Genomic DNA, 20918 nt, shown 5'->3' on the forward strand with positions numbered 1-20918 from the left:
CTGCACCTATCAGCTTTCCCCAGACCTTAATTTAAAAACTGCTCTACGACCTTTTTAATTTGACACGCCAGCAATCTGGTTCCATTTTGGTTTAGGTGGCGCCCACCCTTCCTGTATAGGCTCCTCTTTTCCCAAAAAGTTCCCCAGTTCCTAATAAATCTAAACCCCTCCTCCCTACACCATTGTCTCAGCCACGCATTGAGGCCCTGCTGTGCTGCCTGTCTAACTGGCCCTGCTCATGGAACTGGAGGCATTTCAGAGAACACTGCCCTGGAGGTGCTGAACTTCAATCTCTTACCTAGTAGCCTAAATTTGGCCTCCAGGACCTCTCACCTGTCTTTCCCTATTTCACTGGTACATGCACCACGACCACCGGCTCCTCCCCAGCACTGCACATAAGCCTGTCTAGATGTCTCCAGAGATCTGCAACCTTTGCACCTGACAGGCAAGTCACCATGTGATTCTCCAGGTCATCACAAACACAGCTATCTATATTTCTAATGATTGAATCCCCCATTACTATTACCTGTCTCTTTCTAATAACTTGGGTCCCCTCCCTCGGAGAGATATCCTCAGTGCGAGAGTATACCATGAAATCATCTGGAAGGAGGATCCCAACTATAGGATCTCTTCCCTCCACTCCACTTTGATGTTCTTCCCAAGACTTTCATCCTTCTCAACAGCACAGAGGCTGTCGGACTGAGAGTGGGACCATTCTACTGTGTCCTGGAAAGTCTCATCTATGTACCTCTCTGTCTCCCTTAGCTCCTCCAGGTAAGCCACTATGGTCTCCAAAGCCCATACACTGTCTCTGAGGACCACAAGTTCCCTGCACTGAATGCACACATATGCCACAAGGCACGTAATCATACATTTTGCATTCAGTGCAATAAACTGGATAGCCTCCACTCTGCTGCTGGACTTCTGCCTTCATTCTTTCTACTCATGTAGCTTTTGTTGTTGTTGTTATTTTGGGTGGGAGTGTTTACTGGCCTAAATTTAGAGACTGTTAATAATGTGTATCTGGTTCTCAGGCTCCTTCTCTAAACTCCCTCGCAAAACTCCCCTGTTAGCTGCTCCTGTTCACTAGCTCAGTGGTTCTCAATCAGCATACCCCTGGGGGTACACAAAGGTCTTCCGGGGGTACATTAAATTCTCTAGTATTTGCCTAGTTTTACAACAGGCTACATAAAAAGCTCTAGCAAAGACAGTACAAACTAAAATTTCATACAATGACTTGTTTATACTGTTCTACATACTCTACACTGAAATGTAAGTACAGTGACTTGGCACAATACAGAACTTTTCCAAGTCTACAACAATTCCTAACCCGCGTTCAGTCCCTATTCAGCTGTTGTTGAGCTGTTGTTGTTCTCAATTGTTGAGAACTGTGTTCAGACACTGTAAAATTCCATCATGCAGACCAGACCTTTGAGAACCCTTATGAAGTGGAATGTGTACTGAAAATACATTACAACCATCATTGTTCAGTGCTCTTTATTCGCCGTGATCCTTCTTACCAACTGACCCAGAGAGGCAGGGTTTTTTCCCTCTCAATCATACACAGTAATAACCTATAATTCTTTTGTTATATTAATGACATTTACAAGCATATAAACTGACACTTTATTTGAACAACACAATAAAATGGCATTTTATTGTCACAGTTCTTTTATACTCACCCTTGAAGAGATACATTAGTTTCTTTGATATAGCTTAATTCATAATGTTTACAATGAAATTATGATTAAACATTTACCTCATGACCTTTGCACTCAAGGCTGACTGAGAAGAACAACATTCAAATAAACTATTTCATTACCAATTATAAACATTCTGAGCTAACATTTCAAGGACAAATGCTGACCCATGAAAGCAGGTCTTTTTTCCACTAAATAAAGCACCTACCGCTTTTGCGAATTCTTTCTTCTAAGAGGTCAGCATCTCCTACAGGAAGTTTCCTATTAAAGATCTCAGCTGAACGAAGGAACATGGCTTCTACTGCTGAGCCCTTCAGTAAAGCAATCTGATCTTCATGATCAAGGGTCTGAAAGCCTGGAAGGATATTAGAAATAAGAACATCAGTACTTTAGGTCCTATAGTTCTTAACCATAAGGTGCCATTTATTTTATTTAGCATTTGCATATTCGCTGAGCCAAGCAATAGCGTTCTTAGGGGCCAAGTGGGCCACTAAGCTGAATTCGGTTAGCAGGCATGCCATGCATCTGTATAAGAGCTAACTATGTCCTTATCAGGGCTGCTAAGTATTGTGGATGTAAGCAGAGTCAGGATGAGCTCCACCCTGACATTTGGTGGTGAGGTGTGGCAAGTTGTGGAAAAGAACTTCAGGGGCTGATCTCATTTGCATAGGCACACCCACCCCGCCTAGAAGGAGGCCATAGCTGCCCAAATGGTCACTTTGGCTGCTGTGGGATCCCCAGTGTCTCTGTTATTGGGGCAGGAAGAATAAATTGTTATTACCCTGATTATGGGAATCAAGGACAGTGGAACTGTACTTGGCCTTTTGCTATGATGGAGGGACTCCATATGATGGAGAAGGCGGGTGGTGGTGGTCGGGGACTCTCTCCTCCGGGGGACTGAGTCATCTATCTGCCGCCCTGACCGGGAAAACCGAGAAGTCTGCTGCTTGCCGGGGGCTAAGATTCGCGATGTGACGGAGAGACTGCCGAGACTCATCAAGCCCTCGGATCGCTACCCCTTCCTGCTTCTCCACGTGGGCACCAATGATACTGCCAAGAATGACCTTGAGCGGATCACTGCAGACTACGTGGCTCTGGGAAGAAGGATAAAGGAGTTTGAGGCGCAAGTGGTGTTCTCGTCCATCCTCCCCGTGGAAGGAAAAGGCCTGGGTAGGGACCGTCGAATCGTGGAAGTCAACGAATGGCTACGCAGGTGGTGTCGGAGAGAAGGCTTTGGATTCTTTGACCATGGGATGGTGTTCCATGAAGGAGGAGTGCTGGGCAGAGACGGGCTCCATCTTACGAAGAGAGGGAAGAGCATCTTTGCCAGCAGGCTGGCTAACCTAGTGAGGAGGGCTTTAAACTAGGTTCACCGGGGGAAGGAGACCAAAGCCCTGAGGTAAGTGGGAAAGAGGGATACCGGGAGGAAGCACAGGCAGAAATGTCTGTGAGGGGAGGGCTCCTGCCTCATACTGGGAATGAGGGGCGATCAACAGGTTATCTCAAGTGCTTATATACGAATGCACAAAGCCTTGGAAACAAGCAGGGAGAACTGGAGGTCCTGGTGATGTCAAGGAACTATGATGTGATTGGAATCACAGAGACTTGGTGGGATAACTCACATGACTGGAGTACTGTCATGGATGGTTATAAACTGTTCAGAAAGGACAGGCAGGGCAGAAAAGGTGGGGGAGTAGCACTGTATGTAAGGGAGCAGTATGACTGCTCAGAGCTCCGGTACGAAACTATAGAAAAACCTGAGTGTCTCTGGATTAAGTTTAGAAGTGTGTGCAACAAGAGTGATGTAGTGGTGGGAGTCTGCTATAGACCACCGGACCAGGGGGATGAGGTGGATGAGGCTTTCTTCCGGCAGCTCACGGAAGCTACTAGATTGCATGCCCTGATTCTCATGGGTGACTTTAATTTTCCTGATATCTGCTGGGAGAGCAATACTGCGGTGCATAGACAATCCAGGAAGTTTTTGGAAAGCGTAGGGGACAATTTCCTGGTGCAAGTGCTAGAGGAGCCAACTAGCGGGGGCGCTTTTCTTGACCTGCTGCTCACAAACTGGGTAGAATTAGTGGGGGAAGCAAAAGTGGATGGGAATCTGGGAGGCAGTGACCATGAGTTGGTTGAGTTCAGGATCCTGACGCAGGGAAGAAAGGTAAGCAGCAGGATACGGACCCTGGACTTCAGGAAAGCAGACTTCGACTCCCTCAGGGAACGGATGGCCAGGATCCCCTGGGGGACTAACTTGAAGGGGAAAGGAGTCCAGGAGAGCTGGCTGTATTTCAAGGAATCCCTGTTGAGGTTACAGGGACAAACCATCCCGATGAGTCGAAAGAATAGTAAATATGGCAGGCGACCGGCTTGGCTTAACGGTGAAATCCTAGCGGATCTTAAACATAAAAAAGAAGCTTACAAGAAGTGGAAGGTTGGACATATGACCAGGGAAGAGTATAAAAATATTGCTCGGGCATGTGGGAATGAAATCAGGAGGGCCAAATCGCACCTGGAGCTGCAGCTAGCGAGAGATGTCAAGAGTAACAAGAAGGGTTTCTTCAGGTATGTTGGCAACAAGAAGAAAGCCAAGGAAAGTGTGGGCCCCTTACTGAATGAGGGAGGCAACCTAGTGACAGAGGATGTGGAAAAAGCTAATGTACTCAATGATTTTTTTGCCTCTGTTTTCACTAACAAGGTCAGCTCCCAGACTGCTACGCTGGGCATCACAAAATGGGGAAGAGATGGCCAGCCCTCTGTGGAGATAGAGGTGGTTAGGGACTATTTAGAAAAGCTGGACGTGCACAAGTCCATGGGGCCGGACGAGTTGCATCCGAGAGTGCTGAAGGAATTGGCGGCTGTGATTGCAGAGCCATTGGCCATTATCTTTGAAAACTCGTGGCGAACCGGGGAAGTCCCGGATGACTGGAAAAAGGCTAATGTAGTGCCAATCTTTAAAAAAGGGAAGAAGGAGGATCCTGGGAACTACAGGCCAGTCAGCCTCACCTCAGTCCCTGGAAAAATCATGGAGCAGGTCCTCAAAGAATCAATCTTGAAGTACTTGCATGAGAGGAAAGTGATCAGGAACAGCCAGCATGGATTCACCAAGGGAAGGTCATGCCTGACTAATCTAATCACCTTTTATGATGAGATTACTGGTTCTGTGGATGAAGGGAAAGCAGTGGATGTATTGTTTCTTGACTTTAGCAAAGCTTTTGACACGGTCTCCCACAGTATTCTTGTCAGCAAGTTAAGGAAGTATGGGCTGGATGAATGCACTATAGGGTGGGTAGAAAGCTGGCTAGATTGTCGGGCTCAACGGGTAGTGATCAATGGCTCCATGTCTAGTTGGCAGCCGGTGTCAAGTGGAGTGCCCCAGGGGTCGGTCCTGGGGCCGGTTTTGTTCAATATCTTCATAAATGATCTGGAGGATGGTGTGGATTGCACTCTCAGCAAATTTGCGGACGATACTAAACTGGGAGGAGTGGTAGATACGCTGGAGGGGAGGGATAGGGTACAGAAGGACCTAGACAAATTGGAGGATTGGGCCAAAAGAAATCTGATGAGGTTCAATAAGGATAAGTGCAGGGTCCTGCACTTAGGACGGAAGAATCCAATGCACCGCTACAGACTAGGGACCGAATGGCTAGGCAGCAGTTCTGCGGAAAAGGACCTAGGGGTGACAGTGGACGAGAAGCTGGATATGAGTCAGCAGTGTGCCCTTGTTGCCAAGAAGGCCAATGGCATTTTGGGATGTATACGTAGGGGCATAGCGAGCAGATCGAGGGACGTGATCGTCCCCCTCTATTCGACATTGGTGAGGCCTCATCTGGAGTACTGTGTCCAGTTTTGGGCCCCACACTACAAGAAGGATGTGGATAAATTGGAGAGAGTCCAGCGAAGGGCAACAAAAATGATTAGGGGTCTAGAACACATGACTTATGAGGAGAGGCTGAGGGAGCTGGGATTGTTTAGCCTGCAGAAGAGAAGAATGAGGGGGGATTTGATAGCTGCTTTCAACTACCTGAAAGGGGGTTCCAAAGAGGATGGCTCTAGACTGTTCTCAATGGTAGCAGATGACAGAACGAGGAGTAATGGTCTCAAGTTGCAGTGGGGGAGGTTTAGATTGGATATTAGGAAAAACTTTTTCACTAAGAGGGTGGTGAAACACTGGAATGCGTTGCCTAGGGAGGTGGTGGAATCTCCTTCCTTGGAAGTTTTTAAGGTCAGGCTTGACAAAGCCCTGGCTGGGATGATTTAACTGGGAATTGGTCCTGCTTCAAGCAGGGGGTTGGACTAGATGACCTTCAGGGGTCCCTTCCAACCCTGATATTCTATGATTCTATGATTCTATGATCAACTAAGTAGCACTCGCTAGGCAAGGTACATGGGTTCCAAAACTCTGTGAATAGAGAGGCTGGGAACAGGTATTAATACCTGGTGCTATGGGCCCCCTGGTGAGGGCCTTACATGCTAATTGCACTTCCTCCTCTCTCCACTGTGGAATATCAGAGCTAATTTTGATTCCATTAGGAGTCTAGTTACAGGCTGCTGAGCTGAATTCACTTTGGGCTAATGGTGTACCAACAGTGTGGCTCCCCTACTACAAGCTGAAATCACAAAAGAGCTGAAATCACTGTGTGTTGTGTTAAATAGTAGGGGAGCCTGAAGCTATATGGTAGAGCTGTTTGCAGCACGGTGAGCGGAGCGGCTGGCGGAGCAGTTCAGTTTGTGGGATGGCGAGCAGAGCGGCTGGTGGAGTGGAGCCCCATGGAGAGGTGGGGCCATCAGTGTTGGACCAAGTAAGGTGCCCCTTAACGCCCCCCCCCAATCTCCACCCAGGTTGGGAGGTAAAAACTCTGCAGATAAACTTTTGAACTCTGGGGCTGCCCTGACCAGAGACTTTTGGGTAGTTGGACTTTTGGGACTTCGGGTGATTTTGGGTTGCTGGACTCAAGAACCAAAGGGAAAGGACATGCCCCAATTTGCTTGGGGTGGGTTTTGCTCATGGGTTGTGTTATGAATCCAGTTGGTGGTGTTTCCCCAACATAATGCCACATTGTTTCTCTCCGTTATTAAAAGGCTTTTTGCTACACTCAGACTCTGTGCTTGCGAGAGGGGAAGTATTGCCTCTTGGAGGCGCCCAGCGGGGGTGGTATATATTTGTCCCAGGTCACTGGGTGGGGGCTCGAGCCGGTTTTGCATTGTGTTATTGGAATGGATCCCCTAGATATTGAACCCGGCCCTTCTTGCTGCCAACTCTGACAGGCAGAAGGGTTACATGTACATTTAAGCCTGGATTCAGCTGGGGGCAGCACCGGGGCTTGGGGCTTTAGTTATGGGGTCAGTGCTGGGACTGAAACCAATGCTTCCCTCATACCTAAAGCCCCAAACCCTGGCTACCCCTGCGGGGTTGAAGCTGGGAACGGATCCGTGGGGCTGAAGTGCTGAGTTCTGGCACCCCCCACGCGGCAGAAGCCAGGAGCAGAGTCACAGTGCTGAAGCCCCAAACCCCAGAGCTCCCCCCCAGTCTAAAGCTCTGAGGCCCAATGCTCCTGGGGGTCAGAAACCCCCAGCCCTCCCCCTGCCTAGACTCCAGACCCTCCTACACACCCTGAGGCTGCAGCCCCAACCCCTCCATAGCTGAAGCCGTGAGCCCCAGGGCTAAAGCCCCGAGGCAGTACAGTATTTGCTGTTTTTTGGTTGTTGTTGTTTTTTGTCTCTGCTGCTTCCTGACTGATGACTTCTTGTTTCACAGGGTGTCCGGTTGACTGGTAAGTCCATAACTCTGGTGTTCGTATCTTTGAGGTTCTGCTGTATAGGGATATGTGCAAAGAAGGGGCTGGCAATCAAAAATCATGCCTCCTTTTCATGATTTTTAAGCTTTGTTATTTTGGATAAAGGCTTCCCCCTATATTTTGGATAGGGATTTATCCTTTCTGTGGGCCTGGATTCTTTCCCTATTGTAGTAAATTGCCAAACTCCCATAAACTTCAGTGAGTGCAGAATGGGGCCTCTACATACAAGAGTGGAACTGAAAGTTACGAAAAGCCCAGTTCATGCTGACTGCCACTACAAATCCAGTACAATGAGCCTGTACCAAGTCCGTGAAGCAGCACACAAACAAGGAAATAGAATAAAGAGAATGAAAGGAAATAGTTAAAGTCACAGATTTAAAGTCACAACAAGTAAACTGTGCTAAATCTCACTACTTTAAATTTTCAAATGGCAGTTGTATTTGATCCTAGAAGGCCCTTTCCCTTTTTTCCTCAGTATACACTGATGAACATAACTCTGAAAAGAGCTTGATTTGTTCCGCAGTTCCATCTCAAAGTTATTTTACTCTAACAAGACTGCAAGCCCAATATTTTCAAGAGAATCCACTAATTTCAGGAGCCCAGGGGAAGTCTTTTGCCTGATTTTCTTAGGTGCTGAGGATCCATCCACCTCCTCCAGTTGAAATCAATGGGAACTGCAGGTACGCGGCAGCTATGAAAATAAGGCTCAAGTTGGGTGCCCAAAATGAGGCAGTCAGAATTAGTGGAGACTTTTGAAGATTTGGGCCTCATTTTGTTCTTGACTTGAGGCCAACAGACCATCTGTATTACAGAAATCTTGTAAGGGTTTCCCCCCCTATTTCCTTTTTCAAACTGCCAGGCTCGCATCCTTCCAAGTCTCCCTCCCCCTCTCACTCACATATGTAGGTGTGTGTAATCTTGTTTTGGATCAGGTAAGATTGCCTTCAACTTGATTAGCATAGAACAAATTAAATTCCTGCTTTAGTGTTAATAAAGAATTGGTAGCATTATCATCTTTCAGCGGTGAACTGAACCCATTCAAAACTCATTCACTTTATTTTTTTCATTTATTTCCTGTGAACCTGTGCCCATTAGTTTGCAAAAGAAAATACAATTGGAACTGTAATACTGTAGAGGCTTTAAAATAATCCCATAACAGAGGGAGGAAAAGGGCAATGCTAGAAAAAATGAAATTTTAACATATTGGAATATGAAAATATGTATGTATGAATGAAAGTGAGAGGCAAATGGTCTAGTGCAGCAGTTCTCAATGAGGGATCCACAGCCCCCCGGGAGTTGCGAGCTGATTTCAGTGGGTCCATGAGCCCTGGTGCCCCACAGGACAGAAACCCCAAGCCCTTGGGCAGAGTTGCTCCCCCATAAATTGCAGTGCCTTAACCAGAGTGGGGCAGGCCCATACACACCCCCTCACCTCCTCCTCTCCCACATTACTCCTAGGCCCCACCCCCTGGCCAAGTCAGAGGCTGGAAGCCAGAACCGGGCAGTGCGGGGCAGCTGCTGCTCTGGCTGGTACCATGGAGCGGGCAGCCAAGGCACTTCCCCGTCTCCCCCTGCCTGCACCCCTTCATGCTGCTGCTGCCCAGCGCTGCAGCTGTTCCTCAACTCCCAGCCTCCTTTGACTGCTTGCTGGCAAAGCCCTTGGGGAGCAGCCACTACTCCTGGCACACAACTGCTAGCTACCCCTTCCCTGCACCCTGAGCTACCCCGCCCCCTTTCTGCACATGGCCCCTAGCCAGCCCCTGCCTGCACCCTGAGTGGTTTGCAAACTTTTTGAGCTGAGCCCCCACTTTGAGTTTTAATTTTTGGTTGCCTTCCCCCTGGGCCCTGGAGTTTTTATGGCATGTTTGGGGATGGGGGAGGAGGCTCAGCAAGAAAAAGGTTGAGAACCCCTGTCTAGTGGATGGGGCACTGAACTAAGGACTCAAGAAACCTCTGTGTAGGGATTAATGACCAGTGGATCTACCCGCCCTACCTCCACGCCTCTTTACTCCAAGCCACACGGCACAGAAAGGTGCGGGGAACCTCACACAGAGATGGGTTCCATGACACAGGAGTAGAGATGGATGACCTGCAGATACTCTGCACTCCTCCTCTCCAAATAGAAAAACTCTGCCTCTTGTGCTGTATCTGAAGCCACGTGGGATGGGGCAGGATGTGCTTCAGAATTAATCTAACAGAGCCGTGACACATTTGGCCTCTCGAGGTAGCATGATGCTAGATTTTTATAATGCCTCTTCCACTGAGAATTGAAAAACTGAAATCTCATTTTCAATGTGATTCTGTGATTCATTATTCAAGGAGTCCAAAACACAAACCTTGAATAAACATCCCTTCCACACACTTAAAGCCAATGTTCTAAGCACACACATTTCAGTGGATGACACTGACCCAAAGGCTTAAACAGAAAAGGGGGCACAGGGAATAAAATAAAGTTTCTAAAGTGTTAGAGTCAATTCTAAGGAGCAATATTTTGCATTGCAACATTATCTTAAAATAATGTACCTTCAAAGACTCTAAAACACCCGGAACATTTTGTCCTTGAATAGATATAGAGGATATTCCTTCTGAAACTGGTTAAGTTTGAGTCTTTCAAAGCAGTCTCTTGGAGTATAAAGCTTCAGTTTTTTAGGTCGCATCAGTGGCTTATGTGTATTGGCAGGGACAATGGAACATACTTTTATACATCCTCTCAGCTATACTTACCTAGATATACATAGCAATCAAGCTGCAACTAAAATCAATTAGAGGCTTGCCATTAATTTCCGTGGGAGCAAGATTTGGTCCATTGTGACATACCTGGTAACTTTTTGGTGAATTCCACAAGAACCTGAACATGACTGGTAGCCATTTCTGTTAAGATGAGAAAATTTTCTTCAGCACTGAATTCCTCTTGTAACTAAGTATTTAAAATTAAAAAAACAATGGTTAATAATAGCTGACACTTTGGACTTCTGTCATTCTTTTCGTAAGAATATCTCAAAGCACTACACAAATATTTACTAATTAATCCTCACAACACCTCTGTAATATAATAGGTAATAAAAGTAAACAGAAGTTTGGGATTTTAAGATTTCAGGTGGATTGTGGCAGCTGCTTGCCACTACAAAGCAATGTTACACAGTAGTTTAGATTAAGGAGTGAGGAAAGACACTGTATTCAGTTGCAACTGCACTGGGAATTTAGAAAGGCAGAGTATCATCTCCAGATTGGAATTTGGCCAGGTCACCAGGGTTAACAGTCCTACACTTATGAAAAGAGCATGAAACCTTTACTGACCCCAAGTGGTCAGAACCTTGCTTTTTCAATATCATGTGTGTAACCACACCTCCAGCAGTACCGCACTGGAACATTAGTTCATATGGATTCAAGGGGAAGGGTGCCAGCTACTCAACTAACATTACTGCCTACAGCACCCAGGATATTCCTTGGAGGTCACCCATCTAAGTATTTACTTGGCCCAACCCTATGTGCTTGCAAGATCTGATGGAACTGCAGCAACAAGTAGCATGGTTTCAGACCAGCTACTACATTGATTCACCACAACGACGGGAAAAGAAATATACCATTACAAAAAATTGCTCCAGCAGTGCAAAGGGACAGTATAGCTGATTTAACTAGGCAACTGAAGTGGTTGTAAAACCCAAGTGACATAGAACTGGCATAGCCAGTTCGTCGCACATGCCACATAACTCCCCCGGTATAGTGGAATGTCAAAAGGATTGAGCCCTGAGGAGAGCTGGTCAACATATTTTGTTCAAAACTCTTTTGCTGTTGTTGTTGTTTTGTTTATTGACATTTTCCATTTTTTTAACCAAAAAAAACCCCCCAAACTGAATTTTTTTTAGTTTTCAAACTTGGAAACCAAAATATTTTCTCCCATTTTCCCCTCTCTTTTCCCCCTTTATCTTTTCTCCCCTTTTTCTGCTTTTTTTATTTTTCATTTTGCCACTGAAAAAGAGAGGCGGTGAAAGAAAGGGAGAGAAAGAAAGGGGAGAGAAATCCCAAAAGGAAAAACTGAAAAAAAAAGAAGTTTTTGGTTCCAAAAACTGAAACATTTCAAGTTTTTGGTTTGATATTCTTGTTGCAAAGTTCGAATTTTTTTTGCGATTATTTTCTTACCAGATCTAGTCCTAAGGCTCCTCTAACTTGCCCTTAGGAAGAATAACCATAGTCTGATAAGGCAATAAAAAGCCACCTTTGCCTCCCACTTCCTGGATTCTTTGCTGTGCTCAGCCAGACCAAAAGATCAAGTGTCTTTATATGTGTGTTTGTGTGTGACGACGACTTTATGACAACAGTCTTGGAGGCTGTAGTTTATTCACACAAATTCAGATTTTACTAGTCAATGTAGATTTCAGTTAAGCAATATTCAATATAGCATCACATTATACTACCTATTTGAAAGTCTTCAGTGATTAATCATTATCTGAGTGATTTGAGGGTGTTAGTCACTTTCCCCCAAGATGCATACTCTTCTCCTCAATATTTGGGTTCAATGAACAAAGAAATGATCAGATTGTAGTGATTTAAGAACAGATTCTGATTTTCTTATATACTTTTAGATTGTAAACTCTTCTTTTAGACTGTAAGCTCTTTGGGGGCAAGTACTGTAATTTACTATGTGTTTGTACAGTGTCAACCTGGTTGAGGGCTCTAGGTGCTACTTTCATATAAATGTTAACTTATGTTCACAACGTACACCCAGAAACATTAAATTAAAAAAAAACCATAAATATCCTTGCTGGAAGGTTGCTTTATTTCTTAGAATTCAAAATGTTTACAAACAAAAAGAGCGCAGAAACAGGCTGCTCCCTAAAACAGACTGACATAACTCACCCCAACTTGCTTTAAGCTGCTCCCAGATGTTACAGAGCCTGTAGCCTGCAAACAGGACCAGAAAACCCTCCCACTCTTAAAGTGACAGCTTGCAGTTCAAACACAGCCCTCAGTATACCACCTTAACTAATGCTAATAATAATAATAAAGCCCCGTAGTCTCTGCATACAACCCAAATAACAACTTTCAAAAGACTAATTAATTTGTGTACTTACAAGTTTTTTTGATACCTCTTGAGGAATTCTTTGTTTACTATAGGAATCCATGATGTAATGAAGAAGGTTCTGCTGTTCTGGGGTAAGTTCTACTTTCTCCTATACTGGCAGAAAAAAACCCATAAAGTTCAGTAACTGGAAGTGATCTAGCATCTCTTACTTCAGTAAGTTTGTATCGATTTACATCTTACATTTGGATGTCAACAAGATGAGAAGTCTGCCTAGCCCCTTAGAGACTGCAGATGTATACAAAGGATCAATGATAGAGTGGTATAAATGTTTTACCAGCATGAGTTTGGAGTGGAAGTATTATCAGGTTTGGTAATTAGTGAGTTATGTGGACATCCCAAAACCTCAATACCACACCCTCATATATTCTATACATGACACTTACTTTACAGAAAAACTATTTTATAGATGTTTTAGTGAGTTTCAAAAAACATCTGGACTCTTTGTATATCTCAGGTATCGTAATTATTATGTGTCCCCAACTGGGTAAGGCTCAAAAGAAGCATTAAAAGCCTCTAACGTGACTTGATATTGCTTTTCTATACCTAAGAATATCAGATTTTAAGGTCTAATATCTCCGCACATTCCAGGTCTAGAAGCAAACACTAGGTCCATTTGGAATGTCAGAAATCTTGCTTTTCCTTTGCTCCTATTTCTAGTCCTGAAGGGCAGCAAGGTATCCAAATTTAAATCTGTAACTGATGCAAGTAAGGACTGAATATTGCCATCATGCCTTTGGGCAGCTGTAAATTTTTTTTGGGGGGGGGGTAGTGTTGGAGGATTGGAATTCCACATTTGGGGAGAAAGAGCAATGTTTCCTTCTATCAAACTGATCTTTTTATGGCAACTGTTTGCAGGTACTCAGATTTAGCATATTAATAGTAGTCCTGAGGGAGATGGATTCATGACAGAGTGCAGGTGAGGTGGTCAAAGGTGCATGATAATTTATAAAACCGTAATTATTCAATAGACACATCCCATGCAGAGATTAGATCTGTAAATATGTATCATAAAAATATCCACGGATAATTTGCACAGCCATGTGATGAATCTTACTTAATGTGTCTTCTGCAGTTTATCACGTCTCTGCAGTTTATCCCATGGATATTTCTACCACATAGATCTAATCTCTGTGTGGAATGTGTATGCTAACGTGGTGCGTGTGCATACGTACATGCATGCATAATTAACATGTTAGGGTCAAGACCCCCCCCCCTTAGAATCTATATGAGAAGTTACCGTTTTACATGTTATTGACGTAGACTAATGCCTTAGATCCTCAAATAACGCTATTTCATTAATTATAGGTAAACACTATAAACACTGAGGGAAATGTGTCTGGCTACATAAGGCGATTCTCTAAATTACTTCAGTGTAACCATAGTATGCTGTGTTCTTTGCATGTAGCTAAAACATCCTAATTATTGTACAGACTATTTCCATGAATTTTATTACCCTGTATATTTTAGTTGTAGATGTCACTTGCTTCAGGTCCGCTCCCTCATTATCTTCGTTGGCTGTCTGATCAGGCGGCTGTTTCACATGTTTTCTTAGACGTTTTGACTTGCATTGTATTTCTGTTAACAAACCTGCAGCATTGCAAATAATACGTTCATAGGATTCGCACCCCAAAAGACATATTAGGGTAGGTTAATTTTCACATACCAGTGTGGAACCAAGTAAGTACATGAGCATGCCCACATATTGCCCTTTAACACCAATAAACGACTTACCCATGCAAGACATTCTCTGAAAACAGCTTTCAGAGTAGCAGCCGTGTTAGTCTGTATCAGCAAAAAGAACAAGGAGTACTAGTGGCACCTTAGAGACTAACAAATTTATTTGAGCACAAGCTTTCGTGAGCTTATGCTCAAATAAATTTGTTAGTCTCTAAGGTGCCACAAGTCCTCCTTTTCTTTCTGAAGACAGCATTCTCCTTAGATACAAGTACTTAGGCCACTCAAAAAATCGACCTAATTTGTTTACTATATGAATCCATGATGTAATGAAGAAGGATTATTTCTACCTAATTTCATAGTGTAGACATACCCTCCGATACATAGATGAAAGGCTATGGATGTTACGATCAGCATTTTTGAGCCGAGCCAACTTCTACTAGTGCAAACCAGGGTGCAGCCGCACTTGCAGAACATCCACTTAGAAGGGGCACAGGCATCTGCAGCGCCACTCTGCTGAGAGATCTAGTGTTGCTGGTACAAACCAAAAGTGAATCATGCTGGCCAGGGAGAGAATATGGCTGAAGTGTCTGGAAGATGTGCTGATCCAGTGCATTATCTGGTCAACTGCCACAATTTGTACCTCCCTGCACTAGCAGATTGAATCAAGCCCAGGGTTTATTATTGATTAGAGTCTATTGTGTTCTTAAATTAAATATTTGTCACTTAATGTATTTATTCTTATAGACTGTAAACAACTTGGGTCGGGGCTATCTTTAGGTGCATTATGCACAGCAACCAGCACACCATCTGTGCTGAACAATTACTAAATAATAACAATTAACAGAACCAACCCTCAAAAGAAAACCAGCAAACTGACCAACAGGCAAGCAGGTATGAATGGATCTAAGAATATAATCATCACAGAACTTCAATTTAGAGTTTCTTTCAAGGAGTCTGCCTGGCTCTCCAATCTTGAAAATGCAGAACAGGAAAAGAGACTCATTCAGAAAGTATATGATGGTGGGGAAAGATATGTAAACACTGAATTCAGTTGTGAATGTTTTTAATTTCCTGTTTAAGCACTATATAAAATAACCTACCAATACCACTGAGAGAAGAGGAAGTTTACATGATTAAAATAAGACTTACATATAGTACCTTGAAATAGGAAAATATCAGTGATAGGAATGTTGCAGATAATAATTGGCATCAAGGTATGTGATTGTACTGCCTCATTTTTACAACATCCTAGCTTTATTTTTCTAAAGAATAGATGTAAAGCAATCCTGCTAAAACCATTGGGCCAGATCCTCAGCTGATGTAAACTGGGGCAGTCAGTGGAGCTACACTGATTTATACCAGATGAGGATCTGACCTATTTCTTTTCTGGGGAAAATTTGGTTTGCTTTGTGTCCTGTACACTAAAGGCCTGATTCTGCCATTCTTATTTATGCTGAGTAGTACTTTGGGGGTGAAATTATAGCTTCACTGAAGTTAGTTGCAAACCTCCTATTGATTTCAATGCAGCCAGCATTTTACTCTAATTCCAGAAATGGCTCCATTTCGGTGAGACTAGGAGTGCGATTCAGCCGGAATAAGAGTGGCAGAATCTGGCCTTTAAGTAGAAACTCAGGTCACGCTAAAGAACTGCAACTATAAGTACAAAAATATATTTGAAGCTGATGGTTAAATAATTTCACCGTATTTGTGGTTTATGTGCAAAGGACATAGAAACGTTTAGTGAGTAGGGCCATAAACGTTTATAAGACTCTACCTCCCTTTTTGCTATAGCAAAATTCTTCAGTGTTTATAATTGCAACCCTCTGGTATGAGTAACTGAAACAAAGTTCAAGGTAACCTTTTATTTCAAAGAAACTTCTTCAACTTAAGACAATGTATAAATAGAAGCTTGAGGTTTTACCACCCTGTCAAGCCCTGATCTAAAACCAACCATATACGGTATGGTCTTCCTTTGAAACTTGTTAAATGGTGACTTGCAAAATGTCCTCACTGAAGTGCTTTAGAACATGCTTATGTTTAAGTTATGAGTAACATGAGATACCCAGTAACAAAGTAAGTGTTTCCATTGCAGAGAAAGATTCAAATGGCAGCACCTATTGTCGGTCTTTGTTTCACATATGCCAATTTGAGAAAATGATCAGCCAGTTTAAAAGTTTCATGTGTCCTCAGTCAGTATTATTTACACTAACCTATTTTTTTTTCTGTGATCTGTTGTTTTTCTGCTGCCATGAGTCACTCAGAGAATCCTGATCTCTTGAATTTGTGGAACAATGAATCTGAGTCCAACTCCATGGGTTTTTATTTTCCTATGACACTTACTGACTCATTGAGTGCTATCATCACTTTGGTGGCATTTGTTTGGATATTTATGTATTGTACGAGAATATGTCATATCTCAGGATCTTTGTAGTCTGTTCAATTTACAGAATGAAAGATTAATTATATTATATTTGCATGCATTCCAAATATTGATGGAGGTTATTGTTTCTCACAAAGCCAACAGTTAATATAGCATCTCATGATCAGATTAAAAAAAGAGAAGTATATTAAAAACTCAGAGTAGATTAATTTCCTGTATGAACCTAAATTGGTTTGACACTACAGTGTGCTAAAATGATTGGAGCCATCAATAAATAGAATAAACTGCAGTCCTATTCACTGAAGGCAGCATATGCAGGTGTGTACACTATATTTCTAGGAGTGAGCCTTCAAATATGGAATGACTATTACTGTTATAGTTGAAATTGAATTACTGGTAGAACTTTAACTCCTCATTTTGGGGTGTAGTGCAGTATCACAGATGTTTAAAGTACATTGACCTGGAGCTTGGTAATGTATATAAGTAATATGTCAGCCTGAATTCCAATTTTTTTTAATATAAAACATGGTTTAAATCTAAAAGCCAAGTTCTTTGGAGGTGATTGTACCTATATAGCTCTATACCTCCATTAGAAGAACTAATGAGACGATTTAAAAAAAGGGCTGTCCCTTACCAGGCCAGCCCAGATTGCCAGAGGAGGACTGCAGCACACAGCAACTTCCAGCCAATGGTAGCCCTCCTTTTTCAGGAGATCCGCCATTGGTTTATTGCCAGTAGTTCATACAAGCATTGGAATTGGCTGGGAAGGGCTGGCAGGCAGTCCATAAAAAGGTGGTTTTGGGTAGGGGTAAGTCTGTTCCTTCTCTGCCCTACATAGCACTGAAAATTCCCTGCTTCTTTGTATTCCTCCCCTTCTCCAATTGATGCCTTCCACCACCTCCCTCCTTTTTCCATAGCTACTGGAGTGGCTTTTCCTCGCACTTGGGCAGCCCCTTTGGCTCTTGCCTTTCGCTGTGTCAGCCCACTCTGGCAGGGAAAGTCCTTTCTTCACCACCAGATCATCACACACCTCACGCTCTGGTGTCCCCTATCATTAACCAAATCTCATCATTCATGGGTATGTCATGCCTATTCAATAAGATTTGTTGAGCATGGACTGCAGTGCCTTTAATGCTACAGTCCATGCCTTCAGATTTGCTAGATTATATCTTTGAGGGTTTTACCCACCTTTGTATACGTATGGAGGCTTCAGCATATTAGCCACAGCCCAGTTAGACAAATGTAAGATTGAATATATTTTCAAAGTACTTTGCTTGCTTGATGCAAATACCTGTATACATACATTCAGCCAACATCCCCATTTGTTTGCATTTCCGCAGGCGGCACTCCTGGCACTTTCTTCTCATGTACATGTCCATCTCACAATTGCCTCCATTTTTACACTTGTATACAGCATTTTTAGTGATACTTCTTCTGAAGAAGCCTGTGCAAACAACAGTGAGATAGATGTGTAAGAAGGCACTGTAAAGTGGGGAACTGATTAGCTTGAAAAGAGACTGCATAACTGTTTCACCCTCTGAATGCAACACATTCTGCAACAACTCCAGTTTCTTTTGGTATCACTTGGACATGCTGATGGCTGAATTATTGCTACTTTAAACCATTACTTGCACCTAAGTGGTCCATGCAATATCATTTAGAACCAGATATTATATAATGTGGGTCTATACACTAGACATTGGCCTGAACTAAAATCCCACATCCAAATATCTGGGATCCTTGAGAAGGTTCAGATGCAAATTTGGAACCCATCACTGTGGTTCAAATATCAGGATTATACACAATACTGGACAGTACTCTAATAGCCAATGAACAACTATGAGGCTACAATTCACTTGAAGGACTCTGAGGACAGGACAAGCCATGAGAGTGCAGGCAGCAAACCCATCTGAGTGAATTCCCATTGTCTCAATTACCGAGAATTAGAGTACTTGCAAACACATGTAAGCAGGGTCACACAGACTGCCTGCCCATCTAGAATGAAGCCTCTGAACTATATTCAGTTTCATCCTACATATTAAAGTAGACGATTCCTCCCTCGTTTGCAACAACCCCCTGCCTCCTTCATTAAACTCTGCCCTTCTGGTACACTGAGGCCCTAATTCAGCAAGGTACTTAAGCACTTTTCTAACTTTAACCACACAATTAGTCCCACTGAAGTCAAGTTTCACGGAATTTAGTTTTCCTGGATTCACTCCAAGTTTACATTGGTGTAAAGAACTGCAAACAGAAATTAGCCCAAAGAAAATCATGGATCCACAGACCCCTTTCTGATTCAGTACAAAGCCCTTATTCACTGTCCAACCTGTACTCAGACTGCGCTACTGTGGAAAAGACAGTATGCATTCATGCAGTGAAATTCTATGCAATAAAAGACTATTATAATACCACTTACTAGGAGGGCAAAGATAAAGTTGCACAGGCAACCTTTGCTTTAACATTCCCTGAACTTTTAGTGCTTCATTTTGCAAGCATAGCATTTTTCGAATGCTGTGTTTTAGATGGGATGATTTAGCAGCATTCAAAGAGGGAGTGAACTCTGTCAGGCATGGGAAATAATCTCAACTCTTCCATCAGTTTGGTGGCAGAATTTTAAAAAGGGGTTCCTGGAAGCCCCTGAGGGCACATGGCTGATTTGTAGTACAGGCTAACCCTAATCTCAGCCCTGGTAGTATTCTACCTGACACTTCCATTCACTAAAGGTGGGACTGAACAAAAACACAGGATCCAATCACCCACAGTCAACTCGGGGGGAAGTTCAGATCTGGCTCTCTTCTTTGTTTTCTCTCTGAAAGGCATTGAACTAGGACACATATGCCTACATGCACCCCTGAATTGTTGAGAAATTCACGGTGGATACAAATTAGTGTCATGGCTCAGACCCATCTTTAATTTAAATAATCCATCCCAGCCCTAACATTTTGTTACAAAAAATAATAAAATTCTATTTAGCAACAACAAACTTGGCACTTCTTTGACTCCTGTCTCCTGTACTGTGTGTTTTGAATAGTTCTCTTTTTCCATTCAAATATACTTGATTGACACTAACCTCTTTTGAAATGCAGATTATTTGGAACTTTCAGTCAGACCCAGACATTATTTTTGTTTGCCATTCACATGGAGTTTAACACATTTCCATATGCTGGTCAGGGAAGGAAGAAAAGGTCTAGGTTTAAGCTGTAGATTTTCAATACCAGTTAAATGGCAGTTCAATTTGTTTCAGATCATGTTCTAATTTTATTTTAAACAATTTATTTAAAGGCTGCAATTCATGAAGAAAATCATTTATGACAGTTATATTCAAAAGCTGTAAGCAAATATGTTTATGACCATTAGAAGTCAGATTGCTGTTATTATGGCTAGCATGAACAAGATCTAGGCAACACTTTATTAGCTGTTATTTGTATGTAAAGAATTGCAAAAGCTTTAGCAAATGCAACTTATTGACAACATGTAGTGATGCCAAATCAGTGAGATTTATAAACCAACAAAATTTAGAACTGTGAATGTTTCCTACTGAAAGAAACAATTTTTAAAATCCAAAATATTTTTCTGCTCTGGCAAAGCAGAATTTTCAACCTTACTCTCATCCCATTTTTATTATGGAGTGACATTCTTAGCAGTTTCTCTCTAGATAGTCTTCTCCCTAGTAATCAAAGTTAGTTCTCCCCTATAAGCCCTATTTTTGATACATATCCCTTAGTAATAACAACTCCAGAGTTAAATCAAACGTCCTGAAATGTCACGTGTGTGATCTTGTGCTAAAGGAGAATTTTTTGGGACGATCTGAGGCAAATCAGGCAAGATATTTGGGGAGACAGTGTCTGGGGGGGGGGGTGATTTAAAAATAAGGTGTTTTTTGCATTTTGACATTGCTAACCTTATCTGATCTTCCAAAATCTCAACAACTAGCTTCAGTTAGAAACTATGAATGTGTTTTGTTCTGTTAGCCTCAACAGTGATTAGGGTTAGTTATGGGTAGAACTCCCTTTTTCCGGCCCCAGTCCTGAAAGTTGTTCTTCACAGGCAGACCCTCACCAACTTTAATTGGGCTTTATACAGATACATTGAACAATTTATGAGACTGGGGCTTCAGTGTATATATTGCTTTTCCCACCCTGTCCCCTGTTGAAGTGTTTGGTTTTGCATCAGGTAGAGGTCATCTGGTGCATGAAAATAAACAAGAGCATGTTTGTGGTCTCTCTCTCTCCTACAAAATGAATTTGAAATGAAATTAACCAGTTCTATCATATCCAAAT

At 42.8% G+C, this 20918-nt stretch overlaps 1 protein-coding gene across 3 annotated transcripts in view; it reads right to left on the reverse strand.

The window, feature by feature from the left end:
* The window catches only part of NR1H4 (nuclear receptor subfamily 1 group H member 4), a 62629-nt gene that overhangs the window by 17974 nt on the left and 23737 nt on the right, over positions 1–20918 (reverse strand). For 2 of the 3 annotated variants that reach the window (XM_077807660.1, XM_077807662.1), the window contains exons 3-7: positions 17930–18082; positions 14035–14168; positions 12571–12669; positions 10316–10415; positions 1909–2055 (exon numbers count right to left, since the gene is read on the reverse strand). In XM_077807660.1, coding sequence (XP_077663786.1) covers positions 1909–2055; positions 10316–10415; positions 12571–12669; positions 14035–14168; positions 17930–18082 — 633 coding nt within the window. The remainder of the gene's footprint in view (positions 1–1908; positions 2056–10315; positions 10416–12570; positions 12670–14034; positions 14169–17929; positions 18083–20918) is intronic. The other variant, XM_077807661.1, reaches the window with a different exon arrangement.

The sequence above is a fragment of the Eretmochelys imbricata genome, chromosome 1 (assembly GCF_965152235.1).
Source record: "Eretmochelys imbricata isolate rEreImb1 chromosome 1, rEreImb1.hap1, whole genome shotgun sequence".
Lineage (NCBI taxonomy): Eukaryota > Metazoa > Chordata > Testudines > Cheloniidae > Eretmochelys > Eretmochelys imbricata.